At 42.7% G+C, this 23,588-nt stretch overlaps 1 protein-coding gene across 1 annotated transcript in view; it reads left to right on the forward strand.

Annotated features, from left to right (window-relative positions):
• The window catches only part of CDH23 (cadherin related 23), a 398,194-nt gene that overhangs the window by 27,882 nt on the left and 346,724 nt on the right, over positions 1–23,588 (forward strand). Inside the window, exon 3 of the mRNA XM_060274909.1 lies at positions 10,483–10,560. Coding sequence (XP_060130892.1) covers positions 10,483–10,560 — 78 coding nt within the window. The remainder of the gene's footprint in view (positions 1–10,482; positions 10,561–23,588) is intronic.

Consider the following 23,588-nt stretch of genomic DNA (forward strand, 5'->3'; position numbering starts at 1 on the left):
TTGCCGTATCAGAAGTTGCCTCCATTTATCCAATGTCACAGTTTCTCTGATAATGCCTTGTATAAGAGCAGAGAAACATATCAGAAGAGAGGAGAAATGGGAAAGAGCAGCACCCCTTTCCCATGTGCTTCAAACAGACTTCATGTTACCAGCCCAAATAGTTCTTAATATATGCCCTGTAATAAATAACACCCCTGTCTCAGCTATAAAGTGTCTGTCTTCAACTGGGATGCTTAAAAATTCATGGCATTCTGGCAGCCAGATAAAGGAGGCTGCTTCTCATTTTTTCCCTCCTTCTATTGCTCTGCTGTTGATCCCTCTGAAATAGTAATTTGCTGAGCAGGGGGAGAAAACAAGTCATTAAAGTTAGCGACAATGTGTTGAAAAGATCAGCAGCAGCAGCTGCCTAAAACACCACCTGGCAAGAGACTTCCACATGGTGGGATTAACAGCCTAGCACTAGTGAACTCCCAGGTGTGTGTGTTTCTGTGTGTGAGAGAGAGCCCACCTCCCAAATTACAGCACCCCAGTAGGTAGCATTTAAAAATACGTTCCTTGTAGGAACACTTTCAAACTTTGCTGTCTTCAGATGTCAGAGGGCTCATTGAGACAAAGAATAGAAAAGTGGCTTAGGAGTAGGGCTGGGCAATATATCCATATATCGTCTAAAACCAGTTTGAAGTCCTTATCACGATATTGGTTTCATAAATTTTGACCTGGCAATATATTGCGGACAGCATTCAAAATTCGCCAGGTGCATTTTGCCCTTAGATGTCGACCACTTGCAACCAAGTAAAGATGCCCAGACGCCAGGATAGCGTCTGATGTCTCCACCATCTGGAGATGCCTGCCTGGGCATCCTTGGATCTTACCTGTTTTCACACACTAGCAACACATCCTGTACAATTCTATCTGTGATATGTTATCTGCACAATCAGAACAGATTTCAGGGACCCAAAAGTCGTACTGTATTGGAAAATACGACTTGCGAGCCATCTGGCCCCCTAATGGCAACTAAGCATTTCATTTTGGCGACTATAACGCTGGTTTAAGAAGCCATTTGGCACCTAGTTTATATATTTGAGTTTCTCACATGGGGTGTGGGTGTGGATGCGCTATGCAAAAATCACAATGTGGGGAAAACCATGAACCAGCCAATGCCTTATTTCAGACATTGTGATATACCAGTACATTGCAGTGTCTAGCTGGTGATATAACATAAAGTTGTAAACTAGATATCGCCCAGCCCAACTGGCTGCCTTATATAGTCAGCCCATGAAGCACATTGCCTGGAAGTTGATTTCCAAGGCTTCAGACAGATTTTTCCCCAGCTCAGGGACTGAGCATGGAATCTTCTGCATGTGCTCTATCACTGAGCTAGGGCCCTTCCCTTGCCTCCAGGCTTTTCCAATCTAAGGGATCTAGATAGGAATGAATTCTACACCCCATAGCTGGAGCATGCATGCTTTTGGTAGCCTGGCAATTGGGCTGCACCAAATGCTGTAATATGGCTGCTTAAGAAGATCCTGCCATTAACATATCACAGCTTTTGTGCTAATCGAGAAAAGTGTGGCAGTCAAGAATGAAGGTCATTTGTCCCATGGAAAACTGGCTGCACATCAAGTATTGCAACAAAATCCTTGGTATTCAAAAGTCTGCTTTGTATATAGCTGGCGGTTTTCAGGAAAGCTGCTGCCCAGCAGGTTACACAGTGCCTTGGGCATCCAGTAATCGTAATCGGCAGGTGCTCTAAACTAAGATTTCAAAACTTAGCATGCCACAGAAATGTGTTATTCTTTGGTCTTGTAAATATATTGCCCCCATGGTCTCATGCCTTTCCATCTCTCTAATCTGCATCTTAACATCATTTGCTTCCAAGCTGAAGGAAATAAACCAGTTTTGTGTGATGGTCTAACCCTCTGGAAAAGTGAATTGGCATTACTTTAAAAACAAAACAAAACAGCCATGAGATTATGCTTTGAATTATTGTTACTGTTCTGCCAGCTCCTGAATGCTAAGGTGCTTAGATTTCAATACGGTATATAAGAGAATATTTGAACGCAGACCAATTTATGGTGATAGTCATGACGGCTGGCTTCGCAAGGGGGGGGGGACAAAACCAAACCCTTTCAGGCTTACTCAGCTATGGTATTCTTGGAACATTCTGCTGCCTTGAAAGGGAGGGGGGGTTAGGAACAGTTCACACAAAGTACAGCCTTAGGGTTCAACATGTGCACGTTTGCTAGGCAACACACCTGCATTAGGCTTTGATCCGTGGTTGTTGGACAGGCAGTAATCAAAGTGAAGTTCTGCACTATCTCAGCCTAGAGAACTGGCTCACACTCAACCCTCATTTGAGCTCAGCTGAGCCAAGCAGGGACTGTGCCAAGGGGGTGACACAGAACTAGATGAGTTGAGGGCGGTATGCAGTGGAACACACACACACACACACACACACACACACACACACACACACACACACACCTACAGTCACTGCTACAGGTACATTTTTTTGGTGTGCATGAGAAGTAGCTGGGGATTGACAACTGCTGCCACGTGCTTTTCATAGGAGTTTTCCTATAACCATGTTACTTCGGGAAGCAGATATTTAATAATGGCATGTACTCAACAGTTCCCTGTCTGGGGGAAGTGAGTATGTTGAGGACAGCAGAATTATATTTGGTGTTGTTTTATGAAAGAGTTTAGGCTGGAGACTTCTGTGCCCATGTCTGGTTGTTTCCAGCAGCTCGAGTTTATTATAGAACCAGCTAGAGGGCCAACAAGACATTGTCCTTGGGGTGCAGTGAGATGGTAAAGCTGATGGAACAAACCCCCCCCCCAAAAAAAGTTCAAAACTGGGTTAAATGAGTATCATCCAAGAAGTGAGCTGACCAGCAGAATTCAGTGCAGGAGCTTACTAACTGGCTGAGCATCAAAACTGAGATTCATCCCTGTGACTTAACTTAAGTTTAATATACTCATAGTTCAAGACACCCAGATTGCTAGAAACATCTGAAAAAAATGGCACCCATTTTGAAAACAAGCCTTAACTCCAAAGGGGTGGTTGTTTCCACATTCAGGAGCAAATTAAAACTTGATAAAGATCTAGCTAGACACTATTATTATTTTTAAAAGCCTGGAAATTGTGCAATTGTACATCTCACTTTCAGAATGACACCATAATGTGTACCAAAGTGGGGAGCATTGGCTAGTATTTGTAGATGCAACAATGGACTAATTGCTAATCCACTTCCTAGTAGTCTGCTTGTGCCAACATTTATAAAATGAAACTGTTAATGAGGTTTCTAATGGGGATAAATGAATAAAATGTGGGCTGTGCTTTTTTTTAAAAAAAAGAGTAGTTGGTGTAAAAATAATAAACATTCTGAAAATAGGTCAGGACTAGTTTGGTTTCCATCCTTTTTAGTAGATCCTTATGAGCGCGCAACCCCAGAGTCGGTCACGACTGGACCTAATGGTCAGGGGTCCCTTTACCTTTTTATGTAGCCAAAATGGTACCAGAAGGATCAAGGGAACCAAAGGGTTTGCAGAAGTGCAAAAAAATTAAGGGGTGGGTGGGAAGAGATATAAAACAAATCAATTAGTACTGAGCATGGTTGGTGGCTACAAACAGACTGTTTAGAGAGAGGGAAAACCCCCAAAACTGGAGGAATTGAGTTTGTCCCAGCTGTGAGTTACAAATACCCACAACTTTTTGCAGCATTGGTTGTGCTGCTGCTGTCATTCTAGATGCTGAATGAGAGAAGAACATGAAACAGGTCCCAGAATGAAATGTATCCCCCCATTAAGCGTGGCATTCTCAATGAGCGAATTTTCATGTTGCACAGAGCTCTGATCGCATTCCCCCACCCCCACCTTCCAACTGGGGAGTGACTTTTTGAAAAGTGCTGGGAAGCATTGGGTTGTGTAGTAAGAAAGCAAAACAAAAAACAAAAAAAAACCCCAAACCCCAACTATCTTAAACAAGTCCTCTTCTGAAATTACAGCCCCGAGGTTCCACTGAACATATCGTATTGTTTCCCTCTAGCGTCTGATTCAAGCAACTGCACAAATCAGTTAGAATTTAGATCAACAAAAAAGAAGGAAAAGAATAAAACCTAGACATGTTACTAAAACAAAACAAAAGGGGCAAATTTAAGGTGACCATTACAGTTCATCCAAGGTACGTCTGCATCTGTACTGTTAGTTCAACTCACACAGCAATCGGTGCTGCACTATGGAGTCCCATCCTAAGCATGTTTAACTGGAAGATGATGATGTACCTTTCCTGACTAGCTCTATAGGGGTTCCCCCCCCTCCTGCTATTTCAACAAGTGCTGTGCCAAAAATTTCTCCTGTGTTCCCCTCACCAAAACATTATGCAATGATGAATGAGAAAATAAATTGCATTTTAACATTATCAATGGGGGGGGATCAATTAATTTATCCTTGGTGGGATGTAGGGATTTATTTTTTATTTGTATGTGATTTCCTTATTTTTGAGGCGATGGTGGCAGGTTATGGGTGCCCTTTCTTTGGTGCTCAAATCATCTGTATTCTGCAGCCTTCTGAGTGCCCACACGCTTCAATTAAAGCCCAGGGGAAGACTTCATGAGGTAATTTTTCCCCATGGGGTTTTTCAGATCAGGCAAACAGGTTAGAGAGTGCTAGAGAAAACTTGACTGGGGGTGGGGGGGGGTGGGAATACACCATGCTTGGTCACCTCAAAACCCCAAACTGATCAAAATTCTAACGAAATTCTCAAGCATCCTAAGAATGAGGCAGAAATATTGAAGCCTCTTTGGGCAGAGTTTTTTAAAAAAACTTTTGTGAAACAGTTTTTTGCTAATTTCAAAATCTCAGCCCCTGAAGGCAGATGTTAGGTGGCAATCTTCAACTTGATTTGTTTGTAGGGAGTCTGAGCTAGTGCACGTTTTCGGCAAACCGCCCTCTAGCAGTATGCCATCAGAAGGTATTGGGATATCTTGTGTCATTGTGGCAAGCTCCTCCCCACCCCCACCTCTTTTAAAATATTGCTTCCATACCAAGCTATCAGGTGTACAGGATAACAAATGAAGAGGCAGGGAACAGCTGCGAAGGCAAATAGTCAGGTGTTGGACTTGCTGCCAAGAAGATTATATGGAGCAGCACTCTCCAAATTAGAGCTATCGGCTCTTAAACTGAGAAGATGTTCAACCGCCCTCTTGAGTTTCACTTGTTTCTATCACATCTGAAGATCGTGCTTTTTTTAAAATGCAGATTTTCTGTTTTTAAAAGATAGTGAGAATTCCGAATATTGAAAGTAATATTCCGGTTGCGGGAAAGAAACACATTTTATTGCTAAGAAGAACACAACGGTGCTGATTCTACACTGCCCCTGAGAGATGCCTCCATCTGCCCAATTTCCTCTGTTTTACATAGGCACCTCTTTTTAGAGGGTTAGCACAAGTTCCAGGACATATTTTTTTCCTGATGAGCTTCAATTGGCTTTGTTTATTGACTTGCTTTGTGGTTAGCTTGTCTCTCTGCCTTTTGTCTGCTACCTTATGCTTTAGAACAGGCACCCCCAAACTGCAGCCCTCCAGATGTTTTGGCCTACAACTCCCATGATCCCAAGCTAACAGGACCAGTTGTTGGGGAAAATGGGAATTGTAGTCCAAAACATCTGGAGGGCCGAAGTTTGGGGATACCTGCTTTAGAATGAAGCTGGCGTAAAAAGCACTTCAGAGATAATCATCCATTGGGATATGAGGAATGAGATTAGAATCTGGGTGGGTGACCAGCACAGTCACCCTTCTTGGAATTAATTTTGCAAAAGATAAAGAGGACTATAAAGCAACAACATCGCCAGTTTACATATTAGAAACAAAAAGGAAGCAGGGGGAGGGGCAATTAGTGTTTAATTGTTATAACTGAATGTAGCAACCCTTAAAATTGTATTTCAGCTAAGAATGTGTGTCACAAACATACATGGTGACGCATCTCGTATCCTGTTGTTTCACACCAATATGGCATATAATGATGGCAAGAAGGATGAGAAACACTCAGCCTAATTTCATACAACTGACCTAATTTTACAGTCAGCCTCGGACAAAAGTGATTGGGGGGGGGGGCTCTCTCTAAGCCACAGGTCAGCAAACTTTTTTTGGAGGGGGACGGTGAACTGTGGTGGGCTGGACCGCGCACAGGCAGCGGAGGGGGCTTCTCTCTCTTCCCCAGCCCCTCCCCTCCCCCTGCCTACCTATGCCGCTGCCGTCAGCGGCGCTACGCTCTCCATAGCTGCCAAGTTTTCCCTTTTCTCGCGAGGAAGCCTATTCAGCATAAGGGAAAATCCCTTTAAAAAAGGGATAACTTGGCAGCTATGACGCTCTCCCAACTGCAGCTCCTGTGCCTGCCCTTGCGAGCAGCAGAGGCTGGTGAAAGGGCTGGCGGGCTGGCGGGCTCCAGAGAGGCGCTGCCCAAAATGGCTCTCAGCCAGCTCAGACCAGCCCCCTTCCTCCACTACGCAGAATGGGGAGAAGGACCGGGAGAAGCCAGGAGGAGGGAGGGAGGAGGCTCCGTGGTGCATAAGAGGGAAATAGTGCCGAAAAAATGGCGCCGGGGAAAAAATAACGGAAACCTTTAATAAACAGAATCACTGATCCACGGAATGTCCGTGGAACAGATCCTGAGGGCATTTGGGCCGGATCCGGCCCACAGACCGTAGTTTGCCAACCCCTGCCCTAAGCTATCAGTTCAAACAAATTGGGTGAGTGTAACTGAAATGAATGCAGAAATGGAAGAAGAGTGGAGGGAAAGTACAGAGATATACTGGATGGCACACAGAGAGAGTGAGAATCCCTCTGCTGCAGACCTTACCCACTTGAGAGCCCCGTCTGGTTACCTGGCCTTCAGCTGAAAGAAGGGAGTGCATCTCCTAACTTTTACAACTTGTCAAAGGTAAATTTTCAAAGGAGAGAAGTAGGGTTGGTTGGTGCCATTTTGCATTGCACCGACAAAATATACCCCCCTATTCATTGTCCAGTGATTTGGCACATTGATGGAAGTGAGTGAATCCAGAATCTAGAAAAAAGGCACATGCTGATATCTGGGAATCCAGACATGCCCATTACACTCGATCTGTGTGCAAATGGCCTCTCAAAATTCTCCACCCTTTTGGAGAAATTCCTTTTCTGGGTAGGGAAATTTGAAGGATGTGAGGGTAGGAGAAATTCTCCAATAGCTTCTTGGGCGAGTGGATCCATTAGTATCAATGGTACAACTTTCTTTATTTTTCTCCACTGAAACTGGCAGCAGCTATCTTGGCAGCCTAGCCACCACCACCACCATTTTCTCCAGATCTAATGTTGTTTCAGGTCACATGCTGGCTGGGGCTGATAGGAGTTGTAGCCCAAAACAGCTGGAGGACACCAGGTTGATGAATGCTGATTTAGGTATTCTCCATTTATTGATGTGTGTTAAACTGAATTTTACTGTCATCTTCCCTGAAATCACTAAGATAAAGGATGGGTTATAAATATTTTAAACAAACCAGAGGAACTGTGTGTTCCTATAACTTCTTTATTGTCTTGGAATGGCAGTACTGGTTTTCCCAAGAAGTCTAACATTGATTGGGAACTAGCTTTGTATGAATCTGCCAAACTGATTGAGTGTTTGGGGGAGTATATTTCACACTCTACTGTCAAAACTACTCTTCCTTGTGCTGGTGTCCGGTAAGCTTTCAGGTGTTTTGGTGCATTCAGAACTGGGCACCTGTTTTATAGGTGAGCCAGCAACATGATCCTACAGAGACAAGATGCAAAATATTTCTGACAGGCCAATTAAACCCCCCATTTCCCTTGTTCAATAATGTCTGGCAGTGAAAGTAGATCTCTTAATAAAAGACAGTGCTGGCTGTTCTAACGCTGGCTGGGAACCAAAGTAAGCCCATCTGTCAAATGTATTACGCTTTGCATCTATACCCTTTCAGAAACTTGGTAGATCTGTCTTCTGCTAACACAATTGCTCCATTTTTCACTCTGCTTCCAAACCAGCGTGGGCCACTCTACTTTGTTGTCTTGGTTCTGATTTCCCCAGATCAATCATGCATCAATTAATGTGGCCTTTGGCTAAATAACACCTCTGAGCCTCAGATCTCCATTTCTGAAGTGGTCAAAAAAAGAGTTACTTGCTTCATTGTAAGGGCCTCTTCAGATATTTTTTTACTGAGCTTTCATCATTATATGTGATCATGATGTTTCTGGGGCAGTTATAAGCTATCACACCTTCAATACCATTTGCGCCTGCAGAAGTTTCTGGGCAGCTAAATTGTTTATATTGCAGTAGGTAAATTTTCAGTAGTTTCCTGCTAAAATCCTGTAATTTGTCAATAGCACAAATGCTCTGCTTTTGTTTATGCCGTGGTTCAAAAACACTCCCTCCAGATGGCAATAATGTGGTTATTTTGGGGACGTATTGCAGAACAACTGAGAAAGTGTAATAAATGTGTCTGTGGTCCTGTGTAAATCCATCTCTAATGCACTATTATTGCATCAATGACTTGTTTTAACTCAAGTTTAGTCGTATTGTATGAGGGTCTCCTGTACACCGTTTGGAGTGATTAAGTGGTATAACCACAGATTGTTGAAATACATAAATAAATAGAAATGATGCAGAGTCCACATGCAGAAAAACACCAGCCTGAAGGGACCCTAAGATTGTTACTGGTATGATTGCGATAGGGGACAGCTACCTGCTCCGAATCCCCACAATTATGCTAAAATGCCAGTAACAACAACAACAACAACAAAGGAGATTCCTACTAAACATTAAAAAAACACCTTTCTGACAGTAAGAGCTGTTTGGCAGTGGAATAGACTCCCATGAGAGGTGGTGGACTCTCCTTCCTTGGAGGTTTTAAAGCAGAGATTGGATGGCCACCTGCCAGGGATTATTTAGCAGTGATTCCTGCATTGCAGGGGGTTGGATTAGATGGCCTTTGGGGTCCCTTCCAGCCCTAAGAGCCCTCCAGATGTTTTGGACTACGGTTCCCATCATCCCTGACCACTGGTCCTGTTAGCTAGGGATCATGGGAGTTGTAGGCCAAAACATCTGGAGGGCCACAGTTTGGGGATGCCTGCCTAAGATTCTATGATTCTAAATGCTTCCGGGTGCAAGGGTCTTGCAAGCGTGTGTGCTTTTACTTACTTGAGTGAAAATAAACGGGCAGCTGAAATAAGTGAGCCTCATTATTTAAGGTGAAAGGAAAGGATGCTCTGGTGCAATTAAGGCTGACGAGGCAAAAGGCTGACAGCCATGGGAACAATGTGAGGTATTAATCATGTGCTAAAACAGTAATTGCCGTCTCCTGTTCCCTTTGCATGGTCTTGCCACCCCGGTGCAACAGAAGGAAAATAATAATTACAAAAGAAACAGCCATTTTTCTTCGGGAAGATCTAGGTATCTGGTTCTTACTACATTCACAGCAGCAAACACAAAGTGGCTTGTGGAAAAGCCGGGCTAGAGGTCCTTTCTTGGAGCCTCCTATATGATGGGTGCGTTGATGATAGCCTAGCTGCAGGGATATAGCCATTCTTAGCCCATCCTTTAAAGTAAGATGTGCAATCATGTGCAGAAGTCATACAGCAAGGGGCATGCACATCAGCTGCATTTTAATAACTCCATTTAAAACACAAAATGAAACTTACATAGGACAAACAAAGGGCCGTACAGAGAGGTGTGTGTGTTTATGTATGCATATACAAAGTTCTGTTTATGGTTTCTAGTCATGTCCTAAATAGCAATGGGGTGGGTTAATTGCTCCGGAGACATCTTTCAGAAAACAACTTTTCCTGTTCTTAAAGCAAGCCCAGCAAATGATGTTGCCACCTGCACAAGTTAGGAACAGCTCCTAATTCCAGTCATTTGTGAAGTTGGTTTGAGAAATAGCGCCTCAAACAGTTGTATCTTAGGACAAACTACAGGATATAAGGGGTTTTGGATAAAGTTGTGTGAACAAAGAATAAAAACCCAGGGCTGTGTAGACAGGAGTGTGGACACAACCTGAGTTTGCAGAATGCACTATGCCTGCAACAGATGTGTCGACTGCGTATGCAACAAATGAGAAACACATGCACATTTATTAATTTTAAAAAGCCAGCTCCCTTGGAAAGGCGCTACACATTCATGCCTCCTGGACAGGAATGCCACACAGTACATCCTCTCATCTTTATTGGTGCATCTCTGCTTCTACCCACTGGGATCCAAGATTCTTTCTCCTTTTATTTTAGGATAGGACCAATTTGCTGTGTCTGACTTAAAAGGAGGAATAAGTGCTTTTCAATAGCTCAGCTGGTGCTAGCTATTTACTTTGGGTCATGTAAAAAGCTCCCTTTTTACCGATTGCAATCCAGCCTTCTTGTTCAGGGCTTTGTCTGTTGCATCAGTTAAAACATGACCTCACAGATATAAACAACACCTTTTTATCTGTCCCTATTTTCCCAGGCCTAAGCAATCGCTTGCCGTACTTCCTAAATTATTTCTTCGACACGTACCTGTTGATCAATGAAGATACGCCAGTGGGTAAGTGCATTGAGCTTTTATGTCTAATGAGTTAAATGGCATGTTTCGCATCAAATTCTCTTTGGCGGGGGGTGGGGGATGAAGAAAGTCAAGAACAGTGACTCAGCATGTTGATTTCAAAGGCGCTGCCTGTAAAAGGCAAACAGATTCCCCCTCTAGAGCGCTAAAATGTGCACTGTCTTTGGTTGATTCCAGAAGGCGGATAAAGATTCTGTTGATGAGGCTGTTAGTTTCAGTCTGATTAAAGGGAAATTAAACTGGATGCAGTGTGAACAGGCCTATGACAATCTCTGAAGAGGAATCCCCAATGCTAGCGTGGATTTGTTTAGATCAGGCATCCCCAAACTGCGGCCCTCCAGATGTTTTGGCCTACAACTCCCATGATCCCTAGCTAACAGGACCAGTGGTCTGGGATGATGGGAATTGTAGTCCAAAACATCTGGAGGGCCGAAGTTTGGGGATGCCTGGCTTAAATCCTAGACTTCCGTAATTTGCTAACGGTTTTGTTGTTGCAGTTTTATGCGCCCTCTGCCATTCACCTTTATTTATTTATTTTTGTGTATTTTGAAGCATTTTCTCTTCTTATCTATTCCGTCTGCAGTGCAATATATTGTTGTATCTGGCGGTAGAGAACACCAGAGTTGAAATTAATTATCCTGACTGTACCTTACTACAATGTTTCTTGGTTCAGTCCAATATGTTTCTTTTTTCTTTTTTAAAAAAAGATAATAATGTATGAGCTGGGATAGCTCATTCAGTAGAGCATAAGACTCTTAATCTTAGGGCCGTGGGTTCAAGCCCATGGCTGTCGGGGTCCCTTCCAACTTTACAATGTTATGATTGTATGATGTGTAAATGGCCACCCTGCTCTTGAATCTTCTGCTTCGTGTGATGAGAACTGGCAACTAGGTAGCTAACACAGTTTGATTTATTGAATGATAAAAAAAAAAAATTATATACTGCTGTATCATAAAACTATGTCACAGCGGTTTACACCAATAAACATAAAGCGGACAAGAACGCCATAAAAAGTTTTTTAAAAAACAAGTTAAAAGCAAATTAATAACAAACATTAACAGACCGTCGTGGGGGGTGTACTCTTAATTACCTGCATAGGACTGGCGGAATAGAAAAGCTTTTAGCAAGTGTTTAAATGTCGGCCCAGAAGAAGCTGGTCTGCTGAATCTTTCAGCAGGGTGTTCCACAGGACTGGGAAGATGACCCTAAAGGCTCGGATTTCTTCTTGTTGTCAAATGACCCTCACCAACTCCTTTACATGTCTATCCAAAAGTCGGTCTCAGTGCTTACCTTAGGGGAACTAGGTAGTGGGATTGCATCCTGAAGTACAAGGAGTCTGAAAACAAAAGCCAGGGTTGTCCAAATACTCCGCTAAGCTCTACTCACTGTGCAGTTATCAGGTCCCCAAAATTATCCTGAGTGTAAAGATGGGTTTTATGAAATTCGCAAAAACAATGTTGTGATGCCCCAAAATCCTTTTAACGGGTAAGAAATTCCAGGGGTGGAAATGAAGGATGTTGCTGTGAAGCTATTGTAACATTTTAAAACATGAAATAAAAGCATTTAATTTGAACTTTTATTTCATGCCACTTGAAAATAGGGCATACATGAACGCGTCTTCCATATCCAGATAGATGCCTTGTAAGCCGACTGAGAACAGGGTTGTGTGTGTGTGTGTGTGTGTGTGTGTGTGTGGTTTTAATTGTGCCCTTGGCAAAATATTTTGGCGTTTGATTGACAGATTTAGCCTTTATTTATTTATTTATGTCAGTGATCAGTTTTAGTAAATGTAAAAATCGATTGGGCCCTTTCTTGGCCTCTTTCCAAGCTCTCAGTCCATTAAACTTGTGCTCTTCAATCAGGGCCTGTGGATAGCTAGTAATGCTGTTCGAATTGATTGTAAGCCCTGTGTGTGTGCACAAGCACAGTCTGAGCATGATGGGCTGTTCTCCCTGTTCAAGCTAATAGCTGTGATTTTATCAGGGCCCGAATAGCAGAGCCCTCTATTTTCTTGCATGTGCTCCCCCAACCCCGTTTGCAGTTCACACTTGCAACACAACACCATTAATCCATGTATTCTTAGTGGAAGGTAAATTTGATTTTGAATTAAAAACAAGAAAACAAAAAACATGGAATGCTTAAGACAGGCATCCCCAAACTCGGCCCTCCAGATGTTTTGGGACTACAACTCCCATGATCCCTAGCTAACAGGATCAGTGGTCAGGGATGATGGGAATTGTAGTCCAAAACATCTGGAGGGCCGAAGTTTGGGGGTGCCTGGCTTAAGACATCCTTTGGTGTGTGTGGGGGAATAAGGTATTGTACATTATGGCCACGTTTGCATAGTTTAGCATGAACTTGGGTTTCCAGGGCAGAGATTGCAGCTGGTTTGCTTGCTTCTTAATTCCTTTAGCACTACACTGTGTGGCAGCTAAACCCCCCAGGGTTTGGCTTAGGGTGTTGTCTGAACCCCCAGCCTCATAGTTAAGCTCTCTCCTCCTTAACTGAGGGGCCTGACCACCAATTGCCACTGCCATCTTCCCTGCAAGTTCACAGGGTCTGCTTTGGTTTCATTTGATTTCCCATCTACACTAATAATACCAGAAATATTTGGGGCAATCTAGAGGTTGAAGATTTTGTAAATATACGTAGAGAGAGAGGTGCTACTTGAAATGAACAGGAGGTCACAGCACTGGGAACCAGCAATTCCAAAGGAAAACCTGTGCACTCAGGCCCCATTTACATGATTTGATTATTACATTTTAACTGTTCTCTCAGCTTCAGAGGAGCTGCTTGTGGATAAGTAGTTCTATGCAACAGGGAGAACATCCAAACACACACACACACACACACACACACACACACACACACACACACGTGGAATACTGTAGCTTTCAGAGCTGTCAGGTTTTCGCACATGAGGGCAACTAGCTTTAGAGTAAAAACAACAGGCACAAGCACAAGATGTCCCTGATTGTAGTTTGGAGCCTGTTGTTCTCAGCTAAGAGTTTTATAAATGAGACTGATTGCATTCAACTAAATATGGAAGCTGCTTATGGCCCTTGTAAATCATTGTACAGTACAGTATATAGTCCTAGTGTAGAACTTAGTGCTCCACAAATTGCCTTCCCTTGATATTGCATACTTCAAATCTTTGCTGGGCTACTGGATAAAGATGGTGGCAGTGATACTCTATTGTGTATCTCTTTGCAGTCCCAATCAGCTACAATTTAGGCATAATTTTTATTTGTGTGTGGGGGGGACTCCCTTCATTCCATTAATCATCATAGCTAAATCTCCTTATCCATGTGAGGCTATAAAAGTACAGTGGGTACCTTGGTTTAAGTACACAATTTGTTCCGGAAGTCTGTACTTAACCTGAAGCGAACTTTCCCATTGAAAGTAATGGAAAGTGGATTAATCTGTTCCAGACAGGTCCGCGGAGTACTTAAACTGAAAGTACTCAAACCGAAGCGTACTTAAACTGTGGTAGGACTGTATAAGGATGCTTCGGGGGGGGGGAGGAACCTGAAGCTAGTTCAGAGTAAGGGCTATGCTTGTCAAGAAACTTTGCACTCTGAATTTGCTTCATATGCTCTTAATGGTGTTCTTATTATTAACACTGGTTGTGGGATGATGTCACTTTTACTAGGGACAAGGGGAAGTTTTCAAACCCAAAATGACATGGAAGCTGATTAGGGCTGCAAAGAGCAGCAAGCTAGGGGGTGGGTGGGGGAAAGCTTTGGGGAAATTTTAATTGCCCTTGAACAATTTTGCTTTTATACATGTTTGCTAGAAAACAAACCCCACTTGTGACTTCATTTGCTCCTCCGTTTAGCCTGCTGCTGTCTTCTACAACTCACTTGCAGTAATAAAACCATTTCCCCCCTCTCTGGTCCCTGCTCAAAATCCCTCCTCCCTCTCTCTACCTGGCTTGAATTTAACTGCCTCCCCCTTCCCCCACGTGATGCCTAAAAGAGTGTTAAGCAACAATTAAATAGATAATTCCCTCTCTAATCACTTACATGAGTAAATTAGTCTTGTCAGGAGCTATTAAGACAGAGAGCTCGGAATTCATTAGGCTAGATTGGGCCTATGGAGCTTCTGGCATCGCTGCTAGTCCAGGCTGATTAATTTCCTTGAAAACACTATCAATGCCCATCTGTTTCATTTAGATCTTTGGAGAGCAATTTTCAGGTGGACTGACCCCCTCGTCAGTTATTTCACCCAGAAGTAATGACTGACACACACAGCCTACTGCAGTGTGAAGAGGAAACTCTGTGTTTGTGTATAAAAGTAAAATATTCATGCACACTTGTTCAAGACCTGCAGCCAAAATTTGGCTGATGGTTTAAAATTGATTAAGGGAAACTTAAGTGTTGCCTCCTCCCTTGCAGTTCCTCAGCATGTGAATCTCAGCTAGCCTTTTCCCCATTGTTGTCCAACCCCACTTCTTCTAGAGTCCAGACCACTCCTTCTCCTTTCCTAGCTTCTGCTGCTGCCCTTGACCTGCTGCCTTCTTCTGTGCTAAGCAAACTTGTGGGGCCAACTAATTCTGGTTTTGTTCCCCATCTTCCTCTCTGCTGAGTTCTTCAAGGGCAAGGAGGAGGCTGGCAGCCAGGGTCGCTTCCAGGACGAGATGTAAGTAAGAAGACAGGCAGACTGATGTTGGTGGGGCAGAGCCCCTTTTGCCCTAGGGCAGTGGTGGCGAACCTATGGCACGCGTGCCAGAGGGGGCACTCAGAGCCCACTCTGTGGGCACACGCTCTGTCACCCCAGCACAGAGTTACTATATGAAACTTCCAACCCCTGCCCATGACAATATTGGCGAGTATCTTAACTTATTTTTACAAACATTACCCTATTAAAGAATGAAAGATAAAAATTAGATAAATCAATCTAACGAACAGAACTGCAAAACATAATTAAAATACAAGGATCTACATTTTTTAGAGTACCCATTGAAAACAGGTAAGCCCTTAAAGCCCTCTTAAACATTGCAAGGGATGAGGCTTGCCAGAAATAGGTAGAATTTGGCGGGGGGGGGGAGGGGGAGGAAAACCACTGATAGTGGGTGGGGAGAACTGAGGTGATAATGAGCTTAGCTTTTGCCTTTTACAACACACTAGCTAGAATATGAAGCTGAGGGAGAATCAACCTGCAGAGAGGCTCACAAATTAAGAGCTACTCATTTAGACAGACAGCCTTGGAGAAGGTTATGCCTGTCCTGCGGTGTATGTAATTATTGTTGATCACTGAAGCATGTCCCTTCAAGACCGGATCTTAGATTTAGTTATGCGTAAGAGGGCTGCGAAGATAGGGAAGATGTACATAGATCTGATACCAGCACCAGTCTTGTTGCTTAACAACAAGGATGCTCTTAGTGACTTTGATGCTACAATGTCATCCAGCCTCCCCTGCCCTCACTGTACTTCGCCCCCCTGCATTCACTTTGAGATTGTAAGATCCTCAAGGCAGGGACCATAGCTGCCAAGTTATCCCTTTTTTACAGGGATTTTCCCTTATGCTGAATAGGCTTCCTTGTGAGAAAAGGTAAAACTTGGCAGCAATGGCAGGGACTTTTAATCTGAAAAGCATCGTGCACATTGACAGAGCTACCTAAAAAAAATTGACATCTCATCTTGCATACAGAGTCTGAAGACTCCATAAGCTATGTAAGGTTTTCACAAAACCCTGTACAGATTGCAAATCCCCATGCATCTTCCCCTGCTACGTACTAATGAAACCTAATGTCTGCATGTGCACAGAAGATATTTAAAGCTAGAAGTGTGTAAGGCTAAAGAAATACTGCAGGCGACGTGATAATGAGGTACTAATTGGGCATCAACCATGTGCAAATTAAATGAAGCCCAGCGGAAGACTGGAAAGCTATAGCAAAGTCAACAGTTGGCTCACTACTGAACTACATTTGTTTACATTGGACACAGTTTGATACACACTTAAATGCATTTAAATGCCATTGATTTCAGCAGATTGAACAAGGGATGCTCAACTTTGCATTCTGGATTGTGTTCTGTGGATTTTGTTCTGTGTAATGTGGACTTGCCAGAAAGGGTTAGAGCCATTTCTGAAGTGTCGCACTGAAGTGACTTTTTTTATATATATAAAAAAGATATTTGTTATCTTTAAAAGTCCTACTGGTCTTTGCATGCGATGTTGATGTCATCAAGGAAATAATTTACTGTATTTAGCATTGTGCCAGTTTCTCAGATATCTCCATGCATTACCTTCATCCATATTCATGACTTATGGTTTGGGGAAAAGCATGCCAAAACTCAGTATTTCATAAGAAATAACAGGGCAGATACTGCATAGTTATGGATTGTGGCTAGTGTTGTGTGTGTATCACTTCCCAAATAGTGGCAGTGCACTGGATGGAGACTAAACAGAAGTGTGTACACAGCTTGAGATTGCTGTGCAAGTATCAATGAAGCACTCTCAGTGAGAGAGTGCTTAAAAGGTGTTGGGAGAAAATTAATTTCTGAGAACAAGCTTCATTTTATGATAGAGTGAGATTATGTTTCTGCTTCTCGTGGAATTCTTTATTGCCTTTGAAAAGTTCGATTAACTTATGATCCATTGGATCATGGTGAAGTTTTCTTCAATCTAACTCAACTTCTGTGCAACTGGATGTCTGTTTCACCATGTCACAAAGAAAAAGGTTGACTGCATGTTTGAGGGGGCACTGGACAAAATTTTCTCTGGCACACCCCCTCCTCCTTTGGTAGGCTTATTTGAAGGGAGGCAGCAGTGCACCAAGCAGTACCAGGTGGCTGGATTTAGCCACCATTTTTGTTCCCCCTCATGTTGCGCCAGGCATTGTGGGAAAATAAAATGGCGGCCAGGTCCAGTCAACTGGCACTGCATATAACACTAGGACAGAAATATATATATTGAGGGAGGCTGACGACAGACATCAACAGTGGTCTTTGCTGAGAGTCTGGGCCCCTGGCGACTCCTCAAGAATGCCAAGAGCTGATACTGGCCTTAATGAGGAACACACACACAAACACATAGGCTCACCATTTTACACTGTGATTAAATGGATGCCTGTCCATGTGGGAGTATATTTTCAAGATTTCATTTACAAGGAAATGACAGTGTTGGAGAAAAATCACTGGTATATGTTTACCATCATCATCATCCTGTAATAAATGATGACGAAAACATGTCTTAGGCTACTTTGCTTAAGTTTCCCCCCAGGTGGAATTGCCTTGCCACACCTTTCCTCGCTTACCTTGGCCTTGAGGCATTTGGTTGGTAGTAATTGGCTTGGTTGGGACCCAGGTGGCGCTGTGGTTAAACCACTGAGCCTAGGGCTTGCTGATCAGAAGGTCGGCAGTTCGAATCCCTGTGACGGGTGAGCTCCCGTTGCTTGGTCCCAGCTCCTGCCAACCTAGCAGTTCGAAAGCACGTCAAAAATGCAAGTAGATAAATAGGAACCTCTACAGCGGGAAGGTAAACGGCGTTTCCATGTGCTGCTCTGGTTTGCCAGAAGCGGCTTTGTCGTGCTGGCCACATGACCTGGAAGCTATACGCCGGCTCCCTCGGCCAATAATGCGAGATGAGCGTGCAACCCCAGAGTCGGTCACGACTGGACCTAATGGTCAGGGGTCCCTTTACCTTTACCAAGGAGTGTGGTGGAGTCTCCTTCTTTGGAGGTCTTTAAGCAGAGGCTTGACAGGCATATGTCAAGAATGCTTTGATGGTGTTTCCTGCTTGGCAGGGGGTTGGACTGGATGGCCCTTGTGGTCTCTTCCAACTCTATGATTCTATGATTAATAAAAGCCAAAGGCTGTATGCCAGAACGCTATGATATCCAGTATATGAGTGGTCTGCTACACAGCAGTTCCTTTTGAATTCACATGACAGCCTTTGTGTGGCCAAAGCGTGGTAATGAGGGCACAAATCAGAAGGTCTGATTCTGTGGTGGACGTGCCCCCAAGTGAGAGACTTCTGGGAAAAGATTTATAATGAATTGAAAAAAGTGTTGAAAAACACCTTTGTTAAGAAACCAGAAGCCTTCTTACTTGGGATAATTGGAGATGAAATACCTAGGAAGGGTGCTACTTTTTTCTGTATGCCACAACAGCTGCAAGAATTTTAATTGCAAAGAATTGGAAGAAGGAAGAATTACCAACGGTGGATGAATGGCAGACGAAGTTGATAGAATATATGGAACTGGCTGAGTTGACCGGGAGACTTCAGGATCGGAGTGAAGAAGCAGTGGAAGACGATTGGAAGAAATTTAAAGTTTATTTAAAGAATAAGTGTAGAATAGAATTAATGGAAGTGAGGGAGATACAAAGAGGTTGTAGATAATATAATGGTAAGAGATAAGTATTGTTAGAATTAGATATAATTGAGTAAAAAGAAAGGATATAGTTGGGAATGTAAAATATTAAGAATTAAAAGGTATAGAAATAAGTTAGTATTAAGTAAAATTTAGAGATTATGTAGGATTTAGAAATTACTAAAGATGATTTATAATGGAACACAGAAAGAGGAGGAGTGAGGAAGTCAATAGATTAGAAATAAGGTTTATAAGTGAGAGTTTTTTATTTCTATGGTTTTTTGTATGTTTGTTGTTTTTTGTATTTCTGTATTTTGTATTTTTGCAGTTTTATATATTGTGTAGAGTGTGTTTTGTAGTTGTATGTTGTTGTTGTTATAAAATCTTAATATTTTTTTAAAAAATCAGAAGGTCTGATTCTGCAGGAAAAATATATGAGCCATAGCTGCTGTTAACTATTTATTAGGAAATTGGGTCACCTTTGTGTTTTCAAGCTGATGCCTCTTCCTCAGGGTCGGAATCTGTATGGCCTTATTTGTTCCCATCAAAAGAATGCCTTGGGGAAAAACAAAAACAAAGAGTGAATTACATGATGAATAGTTAATAAAAGATGTGCCTCTTATTGTTGCAGTTTGTTTATTTCGAATACCATTGTGGTACCCAATGTTTGCTAGCACAGCACGAAAGGGCTCCGGAGACGGGCTGTTTAAAATGGTGGCTGCTCGAGTGCTGCTGCTGCTGGCACCAACAAAGCCCAGCCCCCTTCCTCCTGTAGGCAGGGCGGGGAGAAGCCAGGAGGAGGGAGGTAGGGAGGAGCCGCCGCCGCTGCTGTGTGAGGGAGAGGGAAAGAACATGCACACTGGCGATCCACACGGCAATTCCTGGACCATCCACAGGCTGGATCCAGAAGGCAATTGGGCCTGATCCAGCCTGCGGACCTTAGTTTGCCGGCCCATGCTCTATAGCCCCAAGAGACTTGCAAAGCAGCATACAAAATACTGTTGCAATAAAAACAAGCAAACACACACAAAATGTCTAATAAAGGAACAGAAATTACATTCTATCCATATGGTGCTAGGGCTTTTCATGCCCTTGATCTCCCCTTTGGCCAACTTCTACCAGGCAGTAAGTTATATTGAAATCTTCAGAGGCAGGGAAGTGGGTTTGAGCTGCTGTAACTTGCTCTGTCTAGGATGGAAAAAGTCTTATATAATGCAGCTCCCTTGAGGAGTGTCAGTTCCATTGCATTGCTGCATGAAATCCCATACAGAGATTCTGCTATACAACACCTTGTATGAATAATGGAGGCATCATGGCTTGTACTGAGACAAAGGCCCTCCCTGTTTATAGCAACATTTCTTTATGTTATCATATGAAGATCACAGTGTGTTGCTGTATGTGAGAAATTGACTGCAGATGTGAAACTCTGCCCTCTTTTCTGCTGTGTGAAAGAGAGTTGGCTCAAACCTTTGTTCAGATTAGCAATTTTAGTGTAAACTATACTGAATACTAATTTTCACTGCTTGAACTGTTACATTAAGCACCTGTGCAGTTTGTTTATGTTTCTTCAGAACGAGGTCGGGAGTTTGAAGAATTAAATTACCGCCAGCAATTATGCTGTTTTAAAGCTCCATTCAGTGCGCTTAAGCATATGTTTTAATAACTTTCTTTTGTGACTTGAAACTGTGCTTACAGATAAACATATGTTTGGGGTTTTATTACAAGCTCATTTTCTGCAGTTCGGTGATATGCTCTGCTTTCAATTTGTAGCTTGCCTTTATTTATGGCTTAGGTTAGGGAGTTCCCTTCCCTCTTCATTGCATGAGAAATCTTACGTTTGAAGCTTGCAGGGGGTTGCGAACATAATTTTAACGTGACTATGGTGGGATTGTGGCTTGTTAGATTATTATTTTTTAATAAATATATTATGGCATTTATATACTACCTTTGGGGAAGTTCCCACCACAAGGCAGTTTAAAAGAACCATATAACATCTTGTGTTTATTGCTAACTAAGTCAGTATTTTGTTAGCTAATAGAATGAATGGAGTGCAAGTGTGGGAATATGATAAAGAGATATTTATTGACTACATATTGCAAATGCTCATACTTACTTTAACCCCCAAAAGACACTTGGTTGGAGCATCCCACTAGGCAGAGGCAATTTTCCAATCAGGAAGGTTTTTCCCTGCTATGGCTGGGGCAGCCAGGCATCCCCAGGGAGGCATTTGTGATGAGATGTATAGCAAAGATATTATGCATTGGCAGTGATCCACTGTTTTGTATGCGTATGTAGAACTTGGGTGCTAGCACCTGCTTTTTCACGGGAAGGGGAATACTTGACGTGCACAGTGAAAAATCACCATGTGTGAGCCATAAGCAATCACAAATTCCCTTTGCGGAAGAGAAGGGGAAACACCCCCCCTTTATGCTCAGACCTTTATGTAGTACCCACTGATCACAATTAAAATGACAGTTTTAAGTGTATGTAGGAGGAATAACGAACTTCTTGGCTAGCTGTTAAAATATATACTGGCTAGAAATGATCAGAAGATTTGTTTTAATGATTTGCTCACTCACACTTCCGACTAAACTTCAGGAAGAACTTTTCAATTAATAAACACACTAATACATGTGTGTTTCTGCCCCCACTCATGCCACACTAACTGGTCTTTCACTGAGAACAATGGAGGAATAAAAATGGTTAGCTTTGGGTTAACTGCCAGAGAGAACATAGGCAGCCACCTTGAATAGATTTTCTGTGTTAAGTGTGAGTTTAAGCTTAAATGAGTTTCTGTCAAACATGGACACTGCAGGATTTGCTTCCAGATGGTGGGCCCTTGTAGATTTTGGAGAAAGCCAAGCACCAGGCAAAAGGCCAGTCTGACTTCGGGTGTAGAGCAAGCAGATGATTCTTTAGGAAGCAGGGATTGAGGAATTTATTTTGGCTTAATAAAACTGCTCAAGGAAATTACATATTGTCATGAAGCATAAAACATAATATTATTTAGCAGTGCTGGACAGAACTACGGATACTTTTAAGTATATACGAAGTGGTGACAGATTCCTCTTGCATTTTGCAGTCAGTTCTATTCAGATGTTTCTTTAAGAGCTACAGAGAAAACTGTGAAAAGAGAAAAGAGGGTAGATAGGTAACACATGGTTTGCACTATTAGGAGAAAATAATTCTTGGTGTGCAAAACGAGGGATGAATTGACTCTGAATATTTAGCTGGAAGAGCTTACACAAAGGAATAAAAAACGGCAGAGGAATTCCAAACCACTGCTGGCACCTATTAAAGCTGACTTTTGTAGTTTACACTTTTACTTTTTCCATCACTTAGAAGAGAGCAATACATATTTCTGTAGTCCTAAAGTCTAAATGGGGACGCAGGTGGTGCTATGGTTTAAACCACTGAGCCTAGGGCTTGCTAATCAGAAGGTCAGCGGTTCAAATCCCCACGACGGGGTGAGCTCCCGTTGCTCGGTCTCAGCTCCTGCCAACCTAGCAGTTCGAAAGCACGTCAAAGTGCAAGTAGATAAATAGGTACCGCTCCGGTGGGAAGGTAAATGGCGTTTCCGTGCGCTGCTCTGGTTTCCCCAGAAGCGGCTTAGTCATACTGGCCACATGACCCGGAAAAACTGTCTGTGGAAGCGGACAAACACCGGCCCCCTCGGCCAGTAAAGTGAGATGAGCGCCACAACCCCAGGGTTGTTCGCAATTGAACTTAACTGTCAGGCGTCCTTTACCTTTAAAATCTAAATTTGGACAACAGGAAAAATCTTAGCCTTCCTGTGTGTCACTGATGACTATCATATAATGTGCTACAAACTTTGCAGAAAGCTAGAAGCTCATCTAAGCATAGTAAAAAAAAGACCTCTAGTCTCATATGTGTCAGGATTTTAAATTGCAGATGTGATTGAACAACCTGGATATTTAGGTGTTGATGATCATAACACCTCTCGTTCTACTGAAGAACTGAGGCAGGAGCCAACAATGCAATAGCTCCCCCCCCCCAAAGAACATCTGGCTATGAGGGGCTTTAAAAAAACAAAAAACAGATGTTGTCTTAACGTTCTTCCAGGCCCTGAAAAGATGGGGGAGGGAAGTCCTTTTATCTCTGGCTGATATTCTTCACTGTCCTGGATAAATTGGCCTTATGATTGGAATATTGTCTGCAGTCTTGTCAGGTACACTCCAATGAGTGACAGGTTATAGAAAGCAAATCAACCGAAAGCTATTACCCTCTTACTTCAGCAGAGTTTGAAAAATAGTCATAAATTAATGTTCTGTGCTGACTTGAAGGAAAATTCCCTACGTGTATTCCCAAACACATCAGGCCATAATTGTGCATGAGTGTGTGTGTGTTTTAAGAGGATGTGCAAAAACTCTAATATTTACACACCCCGTTTAACCGAAATCTTGTTTGGAAAGAAGCCAGGGAAGCCAGGATATCATGGACTTTATAGTAATATCCTCAAGAACAACAACTTATAGGGGTTTGGTTTTTCCGCATCCCTCCCTCCTTGGTACAACAGGAGGAGTTGTTGCTTCACCTTTTAAAATATCCAGGTCTGAAAAAGCAGACCACTCTCCCACTTCACAATTCACACACTGCTTATTTTACAGCTGATGGAAGAAAGGGAAAATTTATACATTAGAGAAACTGATGTTCTCCTGAGCCAGACTCAGAAAAA

This window comes from Zootoca vivipara, chromosome 5, assembly GCF_963506605.1.
Source record: "Zootoca vivipara chromosome 5, rZooViv1.1, whole genome shotgun sequence".
NCBI lineage: Eukaryota > Metazoa > Chordata > Lepidosauria > Squamata > Lacertidae > Zootoca > Zootoca vivipara.